General features: G+C 43.0%; 3 protein-coding genes across 4 annotated transcripts; 1 reads left to right on the top strand and 2 right to left on the bottom strand.

The window, feature by feature from the left end:
- Nucleotides 1-375: 375 nt before the first annotated feature.
- aamdc (adipogenesis associated Mth938 domain containing) lies at nucleotides 376-1,302 on the top strand. Its single transcript, XM_004075180.3, has 3 exons — nucleotides 376-750; nucleotides 815-910; nucleotides 976-1,302. Exons 1-3 carry the CDS (start codon nucleotides 619-621, stop codon nucleotides 1,114-1,116), a joined length of 369 nt encoding a protein of 122 aa, XP_004075228.1. The 5' UTR covers nucleotides 376-618; the 3' UTR covers nucleotides 1,117-1,302.
- ints4 (integrator complex subunit 4) lies at nucleotides 1,299-10,866 on the bottom strand. The gene is made up of 24 exons (XM_011482178.3): nucleotides 10,735-10,866; nucleotides 9,642-9,836; nucleotides 9,188-9,305; nucleotides 8,971-9,077; nucleotides 8,678-8,792; nucleotides 8,474-8,559; nucleotides 8,318-8,368; nucleotides 7,761-7,849; nucleotides 7,515-7,635; nucleotides 6,343-6,414; nucleotides 6,094-6,268; nucleotides 5,776-5,981; nucleotides 5,558-5,700; nucleotides 4,906-5,021; nucleotides 4,544-4,677; nucleotides 4,231-4,397; nucleotides 3,301-3,394; nucleotides 3,143-3,223; nucleotides 2,936-3,066; nucleotides 2,790-2,846; nucleotides 2,071-2,230; nucleotides 1,857-2,000; nucleotides 1,663-1,783; nucleotides 1,299-1,587 (listed from the first exon to the last, which is right to left on the bottom strand). The coding sequence occupies exons 1-24, from the start codon at nucleotides 10,786-10,788 to the stop codon at nucleotides 1,400-1,402; spliced, it is 2,925 nt and encodes a 974-aa protein (XP_011480480.1). The 5' UTR covers nucleotides 10,789-10,866; the 3' UTR covers nucleotides 1,299-1,399.
- A 345-nt stretch (nucleotides 10,867-11,211) lies between these two features.
- Nucleotides 11,212-15,317, bottom strand: LOC105355351. 2 transcript variants are annotated; one of them, XM_011482177.3, is made up of 4 exons: nucleotides 14,880-15,317; nucleotides 14,407-14,576; nucleotides 12,280-12,754; nucleotides 11,212-11,976 (listed from the first exon to the last, which is right to left on the bottom strand). In XM_011482177.3, the coding sequence occupies exons 2-4, from the start codon at nucleotides 14,471-14,473 to the stop codon at nucleotides 11,625-11,627; spliced, it is 894 nt and encodes a 297-aa protein (XP_011480479.1). In that variant the 5' UTR covers nucleotides 14,474-14,576; nucleotides 14,880-15,317; the 3' UTR covers nucleotides 11,212-11,624. The 2 variants fall into 2 exon arrangements, with proteins under 2 accessions (XP_011480479.1, XP_023817724.1); XM_023961956.1 differs by having other exon boundaries at nucleotides 14,407-15,317.
- Nucleotides 15,318-15,945: the final 628 nt, after the last annotated feature.

Here is a 15,945-nt window from a genome sequence, read left to right as displayed (position 1 = left end):
TTATGTATACGTTGAAATAATTTTTCATTTAAATAAAGCAAACAATGGGTTATAGTTTAAACGGGTGATCACCCTTTTTTTAAAGGGTCTTTGATGAAAACAAATCCATTGAACACTAAACAAGTTTATTAATTAGTTTGGGTAACCATAACAACTAATGTTAAAACTTTTGAAATGTTAAAGTGTCAAAAATCGAAACTCTGGCTAAGAGTTAACAAGAAAATTGGCTTCTTTTGATTACATATTTTCAAAAATAAGTATTTTAAATAAATAAATTTATTTCTTGGACTTCTATGTGTTTTTTAAGAAATCCTACGAGAAAGTAGTTATACTGCGAAAAAAATCATTTCCCCTTTAAGAACATCAGGAGTAAGCGGGGGCGTGGCTTATATGTGACGCCACTGACTACAAGTAAACAGCAGCTCAAGTCTCCGCTCCAAGTTTTCTCATAAATCAGTACAAATAGCTCTGTATAAACGGTGAGGCTGTACCTTTTCCTCATTTTTGACAAAATAACCGTCTGTGAAGTCAGTTTAGGAGGTTCTGGTCTGGAACGGAGCGCTTGCCGAACCTAGCTTTGGCTGCTGCAGCTCATCAGTAGACCTGCTCCATTTCATCATGTCCTCCCCTGAGATCGCCTCCTTGTCATGGGGCCACATGAAGGTGAAAGGCTGCTCCTCCAGCTACAAGGACTGTAAGGTGTGGCCTGGAGGCAGCCGGGCTTGGGACTGGAGAGAGACTGGAACCAATGTGAGTGAACCAGAACCAGGAGACCTGAGCGGTGGACAGGTTCTCATGCTGCTCTCATCTGCAGCATCACCCAGGGGTTCAGCCTGCTGATCTGGAGGAGGTGCTGAAGAAGGGGGCGGAGCTCCTGATCATCGGCAGAGGCATGAATGAAGCTCTGCAGGTGAGACTTTGGTGAGAAACCTCTGACGTTTTGGGCTCCCACATCACAGCTGTGGTTCCTCTCAGGTTCCTCCCTCCACTTTGGACTTTGTGAAGCAGAAAGGGGTCGACGTTCAGGTCTTCCAGACCGAGAAGGCTGTGGCCGAATACAACAAGATGGCTGCGCAGGGCGCCAAAGTGGGTGGAGTCTTCCACTCCACCTGTTGAGTTGCTGTCTCTGGATCTGATGGGAATCCTATCCAGCTGAATCGCTTCTGGTTATCGAGTCTCTGGTGAAATGGTTCACTGCCGTGGAAACCAGAACCTAAAGAAAAAAGTTCTGGAGGACGGAACCAAAATGGGACGACAGACAATAGTTCCAGAAACAAAATAAACGTTTGAGATTCTTCTGCACGTCTCAGTTTCCTCTGCAGTACAAATACTTTATTATCTACAGGTGAACATGGCAGAGGGTTCTGTTGGGTCGATCCGGGTCGGGGAGAATGTCAGGTCAGCGCCGGGCAGGTTTAGGCATGATGTAAACTTTAACGGCTTTGCTGAACGGAATGGTTCCCTCCACGGCGGGCTCCGGGGGCGGCGGCCCGTCGAAGCTGTCGCTCCATCCCGTCATACTTTTGGAGGGAGAGGAGGAGGCGGAGCTGTAGGCCAGCAGGAGGCGCACTTCAATCTGTGAGGGCTCTGAGGAGGGGAGGAGAGGAGTGATTGGTATCTTCAAAGAGGTGAAGGGGGGGGCTGCGTGCTCCTCAAACCCACCTGTCCAGGCGCTGTGAGAGAGGTACACCTGTGTGATGAGTCGGTGCCGGTCGGGTCCGGGGTTCCTGAAGTCGGCGGGTTTGGGATGGATCACATGACTCTGGCCGTCTGGATACAGAACCTGCAGAAGAATCCGGTTCATCGTGAAATGAGATTTCTAGATCAATGTCGCTAGAAGGTGAGAGCAGCCTCACCTGCACTTTCACCGTGTTCTGCGGGTTCTGGACGTGCTCCAGCGTGGCGTCGATGTCCAGCGCCAGCACCAGGCCGGTGGTGAACCTCAGCGGGTTGTCCGACTCCCCGGTGGGCTCGATGATGGTGGCGGTCGCTCTGTGGATCTGTTGGGAAGAGCGGGAGTTAGCGGGCCGGTCTAAGAGCGGGCGCCCCCCCTGGACTTTGCCGACCGACCCGTTCAGGAAGCCGGAGCTGCGGCACGCCGCTCTGCCTCAGCGTGGCCTGCAGGATCTTCACCAGCTCCACCGGCTTGCAGGACGACAAGCGGGGCATCAGCTCCAGCAGCTTCTCTGCAAAGCTGTCCTGGAGGTGGGGCAGCTCCGGCAAGAACTGCCTGAAGGAAGAGAAACACACCGACTGAGGGGCTGAACTCCAGGACCGCTTCAACCTTTAACCTCAGAAATTCAAAAAGGTCAAAAAGAAACAAAAACGTCCTGCAGCAGCGACGGTCTTTAAGGAACCTGAAGATGATTCGTTTTCTTCTTTCTACAGACTGAGGACATTCAGAGGGTCGTTCAATAGGATTTTGTTTGTTTAAAGTACAAAATTCTTAAAAAATATTTGTCTTTGACCTTTTATAGTTTTTTATTTTTTAACACTAAATACGTTTATATATTATCAAGTAGAAACTCTTTTTTATAACAAAACAAAAAATAATTTTTGAATTTAGAAAAGCTACCACTGCATCCAACTCATGTTTTTATATAAAAAGAAAAACTTTTTATATAAACTCTATGTGTGTGTATATATATATTATATATATATATATATATATACATACACACACACACACACATATATATCTGATGAAAAACAAAGATTTGATCGTTGAAAAGAGTAAAAAACAAAAAACACTTAAGGGTACCAAAGGGACCAACAAACAAGGCGCTGACCTCTGAAAAGATTCCACTTCCTGAAGAAACTTCTCGCTGCTGACCAGAGGATCCAGTCTGGGGAGAAAGCAGAGCGTTTGATTCCTCTTATGATGACTTCTTGCGTGTGTGTGTGTGTGTGTGTGTGCGGCGGCGGCTGCGCTGACCCTTGTCTGGTGCGAGCCGTCAGGATGAGCTGCAGAGCTTTGGCCTGCAGTCGGACGTGGTGGATGGTGGCCACCTGCCGGTTCTCCAAGCCGCTGTAGAGAAACTCCAGTTTGTAGGTTTCCTCCACAATCTGAAACCACAGCTGCTTCGGTCAGAGCTGCTGCTCCTACAGAGGCGTGCGTGCATGCGTGTGCATGCCCACTGACCTGCTGAGCTGCGGCCGTGGCCGTGACGTTTTGTTTGAGGCACAGAGGGACGGCCGTGTTCCACAGCTTCTCCTGCAGAGCCTGGAGGAACGAAGACTTGTGAGTTTTTACGGCTTGAGGAAGCTTCTGGAAGAGGCCTGCCGGCGTTCCTCTCCCACCTTCATGAGCAGCAGCTGGCAGCGCAGGTACGTGGCGCAGAAATCCGCAGCTCCAGCGAGTTCAGTCTGCAGCTCTCCGAGCCGCTGCAGGTCTCTGCGGGACAAACGGGAGGAGAGCAGCTGAGGGAATGTTCACACAGCCGGGACGGAGGATTCCTCCGGACTTTTTCCTGGTTTTAAACCACGTTTTTGTCAAACTGTGCAAATGTATTAGTTTTTAAAATTTTGGTGAAACTTTACTTTAGACGGTAAACTCAGTAATATGATGATCATTAAAATACTTTTAAATTTTTGGAATTATATAAAACCAAAGAGTCAATCCAAATGTTTAGGAATATTTGGAGAACAACAGCTGTAAATGTTGAAATCTTTGTCATGGTGGGTGGTTTTTCTGCAATTTTTGACTTTGGTCGTGAATCTGTGAATTGAAGGACACAGTCATCTCCTGCTGGTTGGTGGTTTATGCAACAGAAGGAGGCCCAACACTGAGCCCTGAGGAGCTCCTGTGGCTCTACATTTGCTCAAAGGACTCGGCATGCGATAAAACCATCTATGTACTTGTAAAGATTTAAAATCACAGACACGTTAAAGGTAAAGTGCCAGATCATCTCCTAGAAGCTTGGCGTTCCTGTGATTCCAGCTGCACAGATTCTTCAGAAGTTTACGCTCCAAACGGCTGCAGGCTCTAAAAGTACTTCCTGTGTGTGAAGGACTTCCAGTGTGTGAAGGACTTCCAGTGTGTGAAGGACTTCCTGCGTGTGAAGGACTTCCTGTGTGTGAAGGACTTCCTGTGTGTGAAGGACTTCCTGCGTGTGAAGGACTTCCTGTGTGTGAAGGACTTCCTGCGTGTGAAGGACTTCCTGCGTGTGAAGGACTTCCTGTGTGTGAAGGACTTCCTGTGTGTGAAGGACATCCTGTGTTTGTCCCTACCGTATGGTGAAGTCCAGCAGGTCCTGACCTCCAGGGGTTTCCAGGTTTTGGATGGTACTGACTCTGTGAAGGCTCTGCTGGAGGAAGAGTTGGGCCGACTCCACAGAACCAGAACCAGCATCCGAGTCCACGGAGTCCAGACTGTAGACCTGCTTCCTGCCTGGCAGCTGAAGCGGGAAACAGTTACAAGGGGGTCAGCGTTGAACCAGATCGTTCACCGTTTATACACACTTCAATTTCTTCAATTCCTTTTGGAAACGTTTTTAAATTTCCTGCATCTTCTGTCATGGAGGACATGAAAGGAAGCCCTCACCCTGAGAGGAGGAACTAGGTGGGACAGGCTGTCCCTCAGGTAGGCGTAGTGCCTGAAGGTGTGGTCAGAGAACAGCGCTGGCATGGTCGGACACGACTTGGCGGCGTTGAAAACCAAAACCAGAACCGCAATGTCTGGGATCAGCAGGAGTGAAGAAAAGGAACAGAGAAAAACGTCACCTCCACCAACAAGCTACAACACCCGGAGGAGCCGGTTTGAAAAATAAAAGAGGAGAAAATCCGTTTTTAATGTGTTAATTCATCATTCTAGTGGGTTTTGAATAAATGAGTGTTTGATCAGAGCTGGGACGGCTTCAGCCGTTCTGCTGTCTGCAGACGGCGACTGCGCTCGGCCAAGGATACAGGCCGGGTCGTCCATGTCGGGCTCCGGCGTGTCGAAGTACGGATGAGTGCTGAGCAGCTCAGGAACCAGCGGCAGCACCAGCGTCGGGTGACGAGAGCCCAGAAACTTCAAACACCTGAGCAGAAGAAAGAAAAACCACAAGCGGTTTCTAAAGCAGTTTGACCAAAAATGGTTTCAGAAAACCTCTGATATTTTGGAAGCTAAAGTAACCGTTTCGACAGAATTTATCAGCGTAAATATGGTGAAAAATCACAGAGGAGAGAAAGTTGGCATTCAAAGACGTTTAGATTTACTCAAGTTTGTCTTCACACAATAGAGACTTTTTAATAACATTATCCTAAGTTTGATACGTCTTTGTATGAATGTATAAGCGCTGATTGTAGATGTTCTGTGCATTATTCTTGCTTTGATTGCTTGAAATAAACCATTTCAAATCAAATCAAAAATCAAACCTCCCATTAGGACAGAACTCTTCTTCTGTTTCCAGCAGGATCTGTAATTATTTTCAAAAAATGAAAACGCCTCAGAAAAACCAGCAGGATGTTTGCTCTGGTCTCGGAGCAAAAAGCAGACAGAATCGCTGAAGTTTGCCTTCAGAACTGAAGATCTGGGCTCTGAGGGATGGGAAACGGAGCGTAAACGAGTTCTTACTTCCAGACGGAGTTGCGGTCGGTCGGGTACTTGTTGAGGTTCTTCAGCAGCTCCAGCAGAGCCAATTGGATGCACTCTTTGGTGGACACGTTGGTGTAACAAAGCAACTCGTGGAGAGCTTCTCTGATGTCTCTGGATGAATCCTGGACAGAGAGAGATTCCCTTCACCACATGACCTTCAGTGATTCTGGACCGTGGCGTCGGCGGTTCGGGTTTACCTCCAGGACAGCGAGGACGGTGTCCAGCTGGTCCTCTCTGAGGGTGATGTGGGTGGAGATCTCCCTGAGCACGTGGATGGACTGCAGCCGCACTTCCTCGATTTCGTCGTTGAACATGTCCACCAGGAAGTCCAGGCACTTTTCAGCAAAGCTGGGTGAAGAGCAAGCCAGCTGGCACAGCGCCTCCACCGCCGCGATGCGCACCTCTGAGCATTCAAACGGAGAAACCGGAGAGGCACAAAGATGACGGAAACTCAGCTGGTTTGAAGGAGGACAGCAGCGTAGAAGCTCATTTTGAGAGAAAGTTGTTTCTCGCACCAAACATCTCGTCCTCCAGACCGTGAACGAAGGCGCCGCAGGCCCCCGAGGCGATCAGGCTGACCGTGTTGGTGTCCAGTTTCTCCTTCGGGGCGTCGTCGGCCCACTTCCTGCCGGAGGAGAACTCTCCTGAGGCAAAAAGCTCTTTGGCCCGTTCGTGGGCCGTCCTCTTTCTCTGAACACAAACAGGTTTTCCAATGCACCGAGCGTTTGAGCAGATCCCAGCAGAAAAAGGCTTCGACCACTCACCCGGAGGTCTGACATCAGCTTCTTATCCAGAGTCTGCTCCAGGAAGTGAGGACTGACCTGCAGCATTGAGCCCTGAAACGCCAGACAACAGCCGATGAAGACTTTCCACCATAAAAACACTCATCCAACAAAGTAACGAATGAAAATAAAGTTCCTCTGATTTTTTTATTCATCTTTGGAATATTTGGTTAAGATGTGAGCATATTAATAGAAGAGCACAAGAGTGTTTAATGAAGCCTGGACTTAGAATCCCTATGAAAGAAACAATATATATCATTCAGTTTAACAAAACGATCTGGGTTCTCTAGTCCACAGAGACTCTGAGTCACCATGTCCATCTCTTTAAGAAACATCTGGAGAAAACCTGAAATTTAAATGATTAAAATCCTTCTTGGATCATCTGTTGATCTATTTTCAAAGAGTTCCCGGTGGTCTTTTATATTACGATGATGCTGTTTTTGAGCCAAAATCAAAATGGTTTTGTCAGAACATAGTTTCTGTAGGAGTTTATTAGAAATTCACGTGAGTCTGCTCTGGATTCACAACAATTTGAAGAAAGAAATACTCAGAAATGCTATTTAAAGCGTCATTTTCTTTATAAATGACCATGAACACATTTTTCTTGTGGGTCTTTAAGAAGGGTTTTGTGTCAGATTGTTGTAAGGCAGAAACACCACAGATGCTAAAATCTCTTGTTATCTGGATCATCTTTTTATCGTCTGTAGAGATGCAGACACACGCAGAGTGTAGGTTTCCAATAAACCTATCAGGGCGGGACCTCACATATGGCACTTACACAGAGGCTTTTAGGATTTTTGTGTGGTGAAACATTCAGAGTTTTTGAAAACAAAAAACTATTTTGGTTTATAGTTTTCCTAAAGCAATTAAAACAGTAGTTTATAGATAAATGTATTTTTAGTTTCTTTAGTTATTCTGGCTGTCACTCAGCATTTTATTTCTTTTTTTCCATATTTTGGTCTGAATTAAAAACCTTTTTAATTTTTCTTGAAGGGATATTGTTGATTGAATGGTTGCGTTCAAAGACAGTGGGAGAAAAGAAATAAATCTTTTTTTTTTCTTGAAAGTAATCAAAATGTGATTGAATTACTGTCTTAAACATTTCTCTTCAGGAAAAATAATTTTAAAAGCAAATCACAAATGTTTCGTTTTACCAGAGTTTTGGCGGCCTGCACCCGAACCGTCCAGGAACCATCACTGACCATGTGACTGATCTTTCCAAACGCATCATCAACCAACCGGATCTCCTCATTGGACGATGGGATGGGCACGATGCTGATTGGACAGAAAGCAGGAGGAGTCAGACAGCTGAAGAGAGAGGAACTTCCGACTGAGGAGTAAATCCTGCGTTTTCTTGTTTTTTTTCCCTACATGATGTGGATTTAAATTGGAAACTTCACCTTTCTGGATACAGCTGACTGAGAACCCAAACCATCTGCACCGCTGCAGAGCGAACCTGCTCGTAATCATCCGACAGAAGTCTGCAGGCCTGCAGGAAACACCAGGAACACGGGTCAGCTCCTCCTCAGACCTTCACCCGGGCTCACGTCAAGAGCTGAAGAAAATCCTCAGGATGCTGTGCTCGTGGCGGCATTTTAATCAAAACCAAAACAGCCTGGACCTTTTGAGTTTTTTTCAAAATAAAAGCACTTTTACCTTGAACCCAATTTACTAAATACACCCAGGTAAAAAAATAAATAAATCAAAAACCCCTACGTCTTTGAACTACATATGTTTTTATATGGGCCCGGCCTCTGACTGGCTGGAAAGGTGCAACACTTAAAAAATAATTAGTATCTTAAAACTAGTTGTTAAATAAAGAAATAAACATATTTTTCAGCTGTGAGTGAAACCTAGTAATCTGAAATCTCTTCACTGATTCCATGTTTTCTGTTCCAAAGCATCAAATCCCTCAGAATCTGACCTAAATGTGAAAACTATAAACCTGAGCTCCTACCTGCTCATAGATGATCTGATGGATCTTCATTCCTCTCTCGTGAAGCTGCAGCTGAAACAAACAAAGTCTTCAGATTAGTTATGCACTTCGTGGGATCTTTGTTCAGCGTCCGGTGTGGAGGTTTTTGGCAGGTAAAGATGCTCCGCTGTGACCTACCATGGCCTTCAGGGCTGCGGTGCGGACTCTGGGGTCCTGGTCTGCGAAGTAATCGCTGATGATGGTCTGAACTTCTCTCACAGCTCCTGTTGTTCAAGTCAAAGGCATAATAAGAACCCATCCTGACCCAAACGGCTGTCATGTTATGCTTCAGAAGAAAAGCTCTGAACAGCCTGCAGAGTTTCCTCTTTAAGACATTCAGACCTGAAGACGAGCTCGATCCCTCGCCGTCTTTAAGCAGAGGAGCGTCCGCCACGCCAAGACCTCCCAGCAGCTGCAGACATTTGTTCCTCACCCCGAAGTGCGTATCAGACAGATGCTGCAGAGGAGACGACCACAACTATCAGATGCTGGAATGTGTGTATGTAAATGCATGAGTATGAGTGCGTGCATCGGTGTGTGTGTGTGTGTTCTTTTTATATATGTAAATGTCTGTGAGTGCATCTGCATTTGCGTGTGCTTGTGTGCCCGTGAGTGTGTGTTTGTGTGTGTGCTACCTTGCAGGCCACCTCGGTCAGCCTCAGTCTGACTGCAGGACTCTCTGGCAGTTGAGTCCCGATGACCAGCAGAGTGCCCAACAGCTGAGCGAGGACTTGATGGGAGTCTGTCCACAGAGACAGTAAAGGGTCTTTGAACGCAACATGAAGCCACAAAGGCCGACAGAGAGGACAGTTGAGGTCTGATGAAAATAAAAAGGGATGGAGTGTGTCTCACTCTCATTGCTGAGGGTGTTGATGGCGTCATCAAAGATGCAGTCCGGGCTGAAGCCCCGGGTTTTGGACAGCAGACCGAGCAGAGAAGCGATCTTCAGCCTCACAGAGTTGTCGTTTTCCTGACATGAGACACATTGGCGTGACGCATTTCTCGGTTCAAACAAAGGTGTCGAGTTCTAATATTCAGAAACTATCTAGAACTATTTAAACAATTGAAATGTTACAGTAAGAATAAAAAGTAACGCCTCTATAAAATTAAAAGCAACTAGAACTTTCTTTTCACATTTTATACTAATAAACATTCAAATCTAAATCTTAGAAATCTATTTTCCAAAGAACGACCATTGCCCCGCCCACATCTCCAACATCCATTCATCATCTTGTCTTGTGGAATCCTGCTCAGGGTCATAGCGGCTCTAAAAATCACATTGTTGCTGATCATTATCATCGTTTACCTTGTAGTAGTGCTCGAGCAGGATCCGGATCACGCCCTCCACGCTCTCCGCCTCCACGGGCTTGCGTGCGAACTGCAGCAGGTACTGCAGCGCGTCGGTGGAGTTGGTGGCTTTGCAGAGGTCAACGTGCAGCGCAGCAGACTTGCTGGGTTTGGACAGACGCAGCTTCTTGGCCGGAGCTTCTTCATGAGGAATCTGAAAACACGATGACAGTGAAGATTATTTATGCAAAAAAAAACAAAAAAAAAAACATAGAAAACGTTTCAATCTTTATTTAAATGATTAAAGGTTATTACAAAAAATGCAAAGACAGGATCAATGTTTATGATTTTTTAAAATATATTCAACATGTGTTATTACCACCTAAACATCCTTTCCTACTCAACATCTGAGAACAATTTAATTAAAAAGAGTTAGATTCTTTTCATAAAATCTGCTTTATAAAGATACTCAAAAACTTTAAAAAACAAAAACAGTTCCCCTCTGAATCTGATGAGCTTTTCACATATAGCCATGAACAGGATTCACAGAGCAACCAGTTAAAGTATAAAGTCACATTTCTGCAACATTTTAAATCAAAATAGAATCTGTTTTAATGAATATGTGGGTATGTTGTTAATGAATAGAATGGATTTCTGTCTTACTAGTTCCTGAACATACAGGAAAAAACCTGGCTGATAGAGATGACCACCAATATCTGAACCACGTCTGATTCCCAAGTTAATGGGCCTTAAAAAGAGTTAAATTTTAGGAGAAAACACATAAAAGTCCGAGGACATCTGAAAGCACCGCTGAACGACTGCTATAGCTATATCAGATGCTAACCACTTTAGCTAGGCTGCAATTGGCCAAATATTTGTGACATTAAAGAAAGTCAGCTCCACAACTTGACCTTAAATGAAGTCACCAAACATGTACAAACTCTAATGTGTGTTGAGTTGTTGAAGCTGCAACGGGTTCCTGTTGCTGTTCAGTCAGCTAATCAGTTAGCATGCGCAAACGGTCCTGTTAGCTTGAAAGCGCAGTTTTTAGCTTCATATTAAGGTCTTGCGCACAAAAACAAGCTGACGAACAAAACAATTATAACGTTTACCTGAACGACTTTTGAAAATTCCTCGTACACTCGCTTCTTCAAATGTGCTGCCATGTTTCAGTAGGTACGCACAGACAATTCTTTCCTCAAAACGCAGAATTGTCCCCTTACACTTTCCGTAGCTGTGAAAATGCATTGTTTTCCTACGGAAGCCGGGAGTGGAGAACTCAGGGTAGTCCGCAGTCTATGAATGTCCAAGACACCCTTCAGTTTTTTCATAAAATATTAAAATATTTCTTTGGCCTATAAAAATAACTCCTTGTCTAGAAATATTAACTTTAGAATTAAATTAATTAATACGAATGAATACGAATAAATTAATGAATTATGTGCATTAAACATGAATATTTTAGAACAAGCCAAGAAATAGAACATCTTTGAAATCACCATAAAATATTTTAATTTGGAAAACAATAGCAAAATGTTTATAAAGCAACTTTAGAAGAACAATAAAATAAAAGCACTAATAGCCAAAAATCTGATGATATTTTTTATTGTTTGCATATAAAGATAAAAAAAAACAAGTATTTTTTTACAAATTTCCTCTGACTTGTATAAACATGTGTTCAAACAAATAAGTCACTTCAGTTAAGACAGTTAAATCCAGTAATCCGCGCTACCTTAAGAAAGACAGGGGTAGTATTTAACAACAAAATATTGAAACCATCTACAAATTTCTAAATTTAAACACATGATTCCATTATAGAGAGAATGAGGGCCTGTAAAGTTTTACACTGTTTACATTCAAATATCAAGTTTTTTTCTAGACAACTAAAAAAACAGTAAAATGTACTCAGATGAAAGCTGAAGTGCAGATTGTTAAGTTAGGAATAAAAGCTTAAGAGTGAAGAAAATGAATAGTGTCATTGGGAGAAACATCATCTCAAAGGTCAGTGATTGATTCCCATGGTGTCATGCTGCAGAGCAGCAGCTAACATCTTGTTCCTCTTTCTATCCGACACCCATGTGACCAATCCCACGATGCCGACCATGAGCGGCAGAGCCACACACAACACAATGCGGCTGATGGGCAGCCGGACGGAACACAAGCCGTCAGCAGGAGGCTGCAGAACACGGGCGGAGGAGGTGTTTTCAAACAAAAAGGAGGAGGTGAAGTCCCAATGAGTCTCTATTTCGCCTGGCTTGGTCTCCACCTGACACCTCCACCTCCTGCCGTTGTCCTCCTTCTGCAGATTCAGGACCAGCGTGGCGTTGCAGTGAGTTCTTTCAGTCAGTTGATGCCTGGAGGAGAAGCACGATCACAGCTGTGACTCTCATTTCAAAGCCTGAATTACAGATTTACTTTTTTTCTGCAGATAATCAAACTGATTCATTTCAATTTTAAGTCACACAAAAAAAGAAAACTTGAGAAATAAAAATTCAGTTCTCCTTAAGTTCAGGGATCCATACATTTGTTTTCTTTGAGCTCTAAAAGTCTATGTGCACCCCTAATTTATTTAAATATTCAACATAATCCAGGTTTATGCTCAGTTTATTTTTTTTTGTTGTAAAGTATCAAAAGCAAAAGAATGTTTTCTTTCCAACCTGCTGTGATTGTCCATTTCTGTCCCCTCTTCTGCTAACCAGCGTAGCTTAAAACTGCCGCCTGAATACTGCCTGCAGTTTCCTGCATCATAGTAGCTAGAGAGGATGCAGCTCAGGACGACCGTCCCCCCCGGCCTGAGCTCCATGATGTTGGAGGGAGAGCTGATGGCGAGGATGGACAGGTAGACCGTAGTAACGTCCCTCTCATGCTCCAAGCAAACGTAGGAGCCCACGTCCCCCAGGGCAAGATCTCGAAGGATGAGGGAGCAGTTGGAGGCGACAGTCAAGCGACTGGCCTTTTCCGAACTTCTGTTCACCTGCCCCTGGATCACCTCCTTGGAGAAACGCACCTGACCGCTCCTGAAGAAGGTCCAGGTGATGGAGGAGCAGTCGGAGGAGGCAATGGAGCACAACAAGAGGGCTTCATCCCCAACTTTGCTGTACACAAACACAGTGTTGTCGTCGCTTCTCACACCTGGAACATGCAGACATTAATTTATTAATTACATTAATTTATCTTCAGTGACATTAAAACCCATCCCAGCATATTTTGATTGCACACAGATCATTTGGGTTTACACTATTAGAGACATAGACGCAACAAACAGACGTGGTTTTTTCGGTGGATTTCTGGCCTTCAAATGTAGCTCTCTGGATAAAAACGTAGTATACCAGTACAAAGTTTTGTTCATGAAACTAAAAATAGCATAAAAAAACAAAAACAATACTTCTACAACCACACAATAAGATACAGACAGAATAGAAACTTTATAAGTCCCCCTAAGCAATTCATTTAAAGCATAATCTCCACATAGAACAAGGTAAAAAAAATGACATGACACTTACAACAAACACAGTGTGCAAAATAAATAATACAATTTTAAAAGTAAAGAAATAAAGCTTTATAAGACATGTGCCTTACTACTGTCAAGTGTAGCCACTCTAATTATAAGGTTTGATGCAATTTTGAATAAGATATATTTTTCTTTGCTGGTCCAAAAAAACGTCGACCTAAGGGCAACAATAAAAAATAGAGTTCTATTTTTTTGCTTTCTATGGAATTACTAATATTATTACTAATATATTGTAGTTATTAGGTGACTTTCTAGAAAGTCAAGGTCACTTTACAATGTAAAACACTACTCTGCTCTTGAAAAGTAAACTGCATCCACTGCTGCCTGATGTAAAACAACAGAAGCTACTATACCGCCCCCTGTGGCCAGATTCACTAATAGCAGTGTAAGATTTCCTGACAAAGGCGGTTCAAGAATAGAAAAATACAGATTTAAAAAGAAAGAATGTGTGGGTTTAAAGTCATATTCCCTGTTTTTAATGTTAACTGGGGAGTATTTAAATATTCCATAATGAACTCCAGGAAACCAGATTAAACTGTAAAGTTAATTTGGTAATTAAAGCTTCAACAAACAAATCAGAATGTCAGCACGGAAAAACCTCTTTACTTCTGCTATAATCCAGAACAAAAACTTTCTGCTGAACCAGTTTGACGTTTTGACAAGAGTCTAAAGTTCGTTTGGAGTTTAATAAAAACTTTTACATTTTCCTTTAAATCTCCTCTAAACTTTTGAGATTCTTTCCCCTCATCTTGACAGAATAAGTTTGTTTAATTTCTATAAAAAAAAATAATAATACCTATTACAATCTGCCTATGCCATCTTATTTACATCAGTTTATTGTTTATTTATTTCGTTTTATTTCTCAGGGAGCCAGATTTAGACTTTTTTTTCCATCTGTTGTGTCCGGACAGATGTTAAAATTATCCACATAAAAAGCTAAAAACAAAAATGAAAAAAACAAACGATAAATAACGAAAAAAAATTACAAGACAATTACAAATGCATACATTATGACACAATAAAATTATTATAGAAGACATAACTCCATAAAAGGGAGAAGCATAATTCAATATAAGAATGTAAATCTAAAAAAATTTTCCAGGTGAAATTCTCTTAAAGTTTAAAATCTTCTTTCTTGAAACTTTTAACTCATCTTCGTGGCTTCGAGAAGGTTTTAAGTCCAAGACATCATGTTGACATCCCTTTTTCCTATAATGTCTAAAGCCGAGCAGCTGGAGCAAACCGAGTGAAGAGGAGAAGGAAGAAGCCTTACCTGAGAGGTGCAGGCTGAGGAGCAGCAGGAGGCTTTTCAGGCGTTTTCCACCTGTCATGTTTGTCATTTCACCTCCACCACAGCTCAATCTGCTCTGCGGGTGCGCTCTGCAGGCAGACACCTTTACTTTCCTCCTGTGACCGTTTCCTGCTCTAGTGACACAAAATTACCTTCAAAAGAACGAGAAAGGTCTTCATGTTTCGCTTTATGTCAACACCTTCAGATTTTCAGCAGCTTTTCTCTGCTTCTCATGACTCGTCTCTATTTCTTTTTTTTTTTTGTCAGCCTTCTGCAAACTAAAAATCTAAGTTATGTCCCTTTTTATGGCTTTCAAAAAGCACCATTGACAGTTTTGACATTTAAATCTCTAAAAAGATGGAAATTGTTTAACCAAAAGTGTGCAGTGAGGATGAAACTCTAAATATATTTCTTGCCACCAAAGTAAAATGAGAGTTTCATTGTAGGTCACCCACCTCATCAAAGATCAGAGTCACTCCTCTTTGGGTGAGAATGAAGGTGTGAAAAAACATTTCTGCAACTTTCAGCGCTTTTAAGACATCGGCCTGCAGACGTCAGGAGGACAGACGACGTAAAAGACATTTTCCTGAACAAGCTGCTTGTTTTCTTGAAGGCCGACCGACGTTCGAAGACGCTGAGAGTCCAGAAAGAGCAGGAACGAGACGACAACAATCCTGCCAAGATGTCATGAAAATGAAGGTTTCCTCAGAGGAACTGTGACGGTGAAATGCTGATGCAGCGCTGCATGGTTCTGTTAACATGGATGAAGAAGTGTGTGAAGTAAAGAATAATCTAGAGAAAATCTTTTAGGTGACGCACGCCAACCCTGCAGAAACTGAAACCAAGAACAGACGTGATTTATAGATGTGCTGAATCTGCACTGTAATGGCTTCGTGACTATGTTCCCAACAAATATGACGCCCCCCCCCCCCCCCCCCCCCCCATGCTAAAGATGAGTCAGGACTGATGACTTAAATGAACTGAAATGACAGTTATTTTACTGATTAATTATTTTTTCAGGTTGATCCATGTAGGTAGTATATTCGTGTTTGGTAAATGTCTTTCATGAATTGATACACCATTTTTAATTTATTGGAATTACACATCAAATTGATTACTTTTCTTCACTATCTTTTTCATCCAATAAAAACAAGTTATTTCAGGGAACCAGTGGATTCTGGAAAAGCTCCTGAAACAAAAGCTCAAATGATCTGTTACCATTAACTGTATATGAGAACTGGACTGAGTGGCGTTCCAAACAGGAAGTACCTGCTGGCTCCAAGAAGCTAAAATCCCATAGAGAAAAAAACGGTCATTCTTTTGGTCTGAATAACCATTCTTGACCTGATAAGATTTTTTTTAACATATTCTTGATAATCCTCATTTTTTCTGTGGTTCATAATATACAAGTTATAAGCTGACCAATCAGATGCCTTAAAAGTAGGTGGAGCCTGCTGACCCCCACATCCAACGTTCCAACCGTTGATGGTGAGCCGAACAGATATGGTGACGTCCATATCA

Source organism: Oryzias latipes, chromosome 13 (assembly GCF_002234675.1).
Source record: "Oryzias latipes chromosome 13, ASM223467v1".
Lineage (NCBI taxonomy): Eukaryota > Metazoa > Chordata > Actinopteri > Beloniformes > Adrianichthyidae > Oryzias > Oryzias latipes.
The sequence above is the reverse complement of the archived record's forward strand: the minus strand, read 5'-3'. Positions and strand labels throughout refer to the sequence as shown.

What these genes read in the sequence shown, in the direction of transcription:
- aamdc (XM_004075180.3), top strand. Translation starts at nt 619, where the DNA reads ATGTCCTCCCCTGAGATCGCCTCCTTGTCATGGGGCCACATGAAGGTG. An exon ending in GGAGAGAGACTGGAACCAAT is followed by an intron (nt 751 to 814) that starts GTGAGTGAACCA and finishes TCTCATCTGCAG; the next exon opens with CATCACCCAGGGGTTCAGCC. An exon ending in GCATGAATGAAGCTCTGCAG is followed by an intron (nt 911 to 975) that starts GTGAGACTTTGG and finishes GGTTCCTCTCAG; the next exon opens with GTTCCTCCCTCCACTTTGGA.
- LOC105355351 (XM_023961956.1), bottom strand. Translation starts at nt 14,473, where the DNA reads ATGACAAACATGACAGGTGGAAAACGCCTGAAAAGCCTCCTGCTGCTC. An exon ending in CCTCAGCCTGCACCTCTCAG is followed by an intron (nt 12,755 to 14,406) that starts GTAAGGCTTCTT and finishes TGCATGTTCCAG; the next exon opens with GTGTGAGAAGCGACGACAAC. An exon ending in GAAATGGACAATCACAGCAG is followed by an intron (nt 11,977 to 12,279) that starts GTTGGAAAGAAA and finishes CTTCTCCTCCAG; the next exon opens with GCATCAACTGACTGAAAGAA.
- ints4 (XM_011482178.3), bottom strand. Translation starts at nt 10,788, where the DNA reads ATGGCAGCACATTTGAAGAAGCGAGTGTACGAGGAATTTTCAAAAGTC. An exon ending in TGACCGAGGTGGCCTGCAAG is followed by an intron (nt 8,793 to 8,970) that starts GTAGCACACACA and finishes TCTCCTCTGCAG; the next exon opens with CATCTGTCTGATACGCACTT. An exon ending in GGGATCGAGCTCGTCTTCAG is followed by an intron (nt 8,560 to 8,677) that starts GTCTGAATGTCT and finishes CTTGAACAACAG; the next exon opens with GAGCTGTGAGAGAAGTTCAG.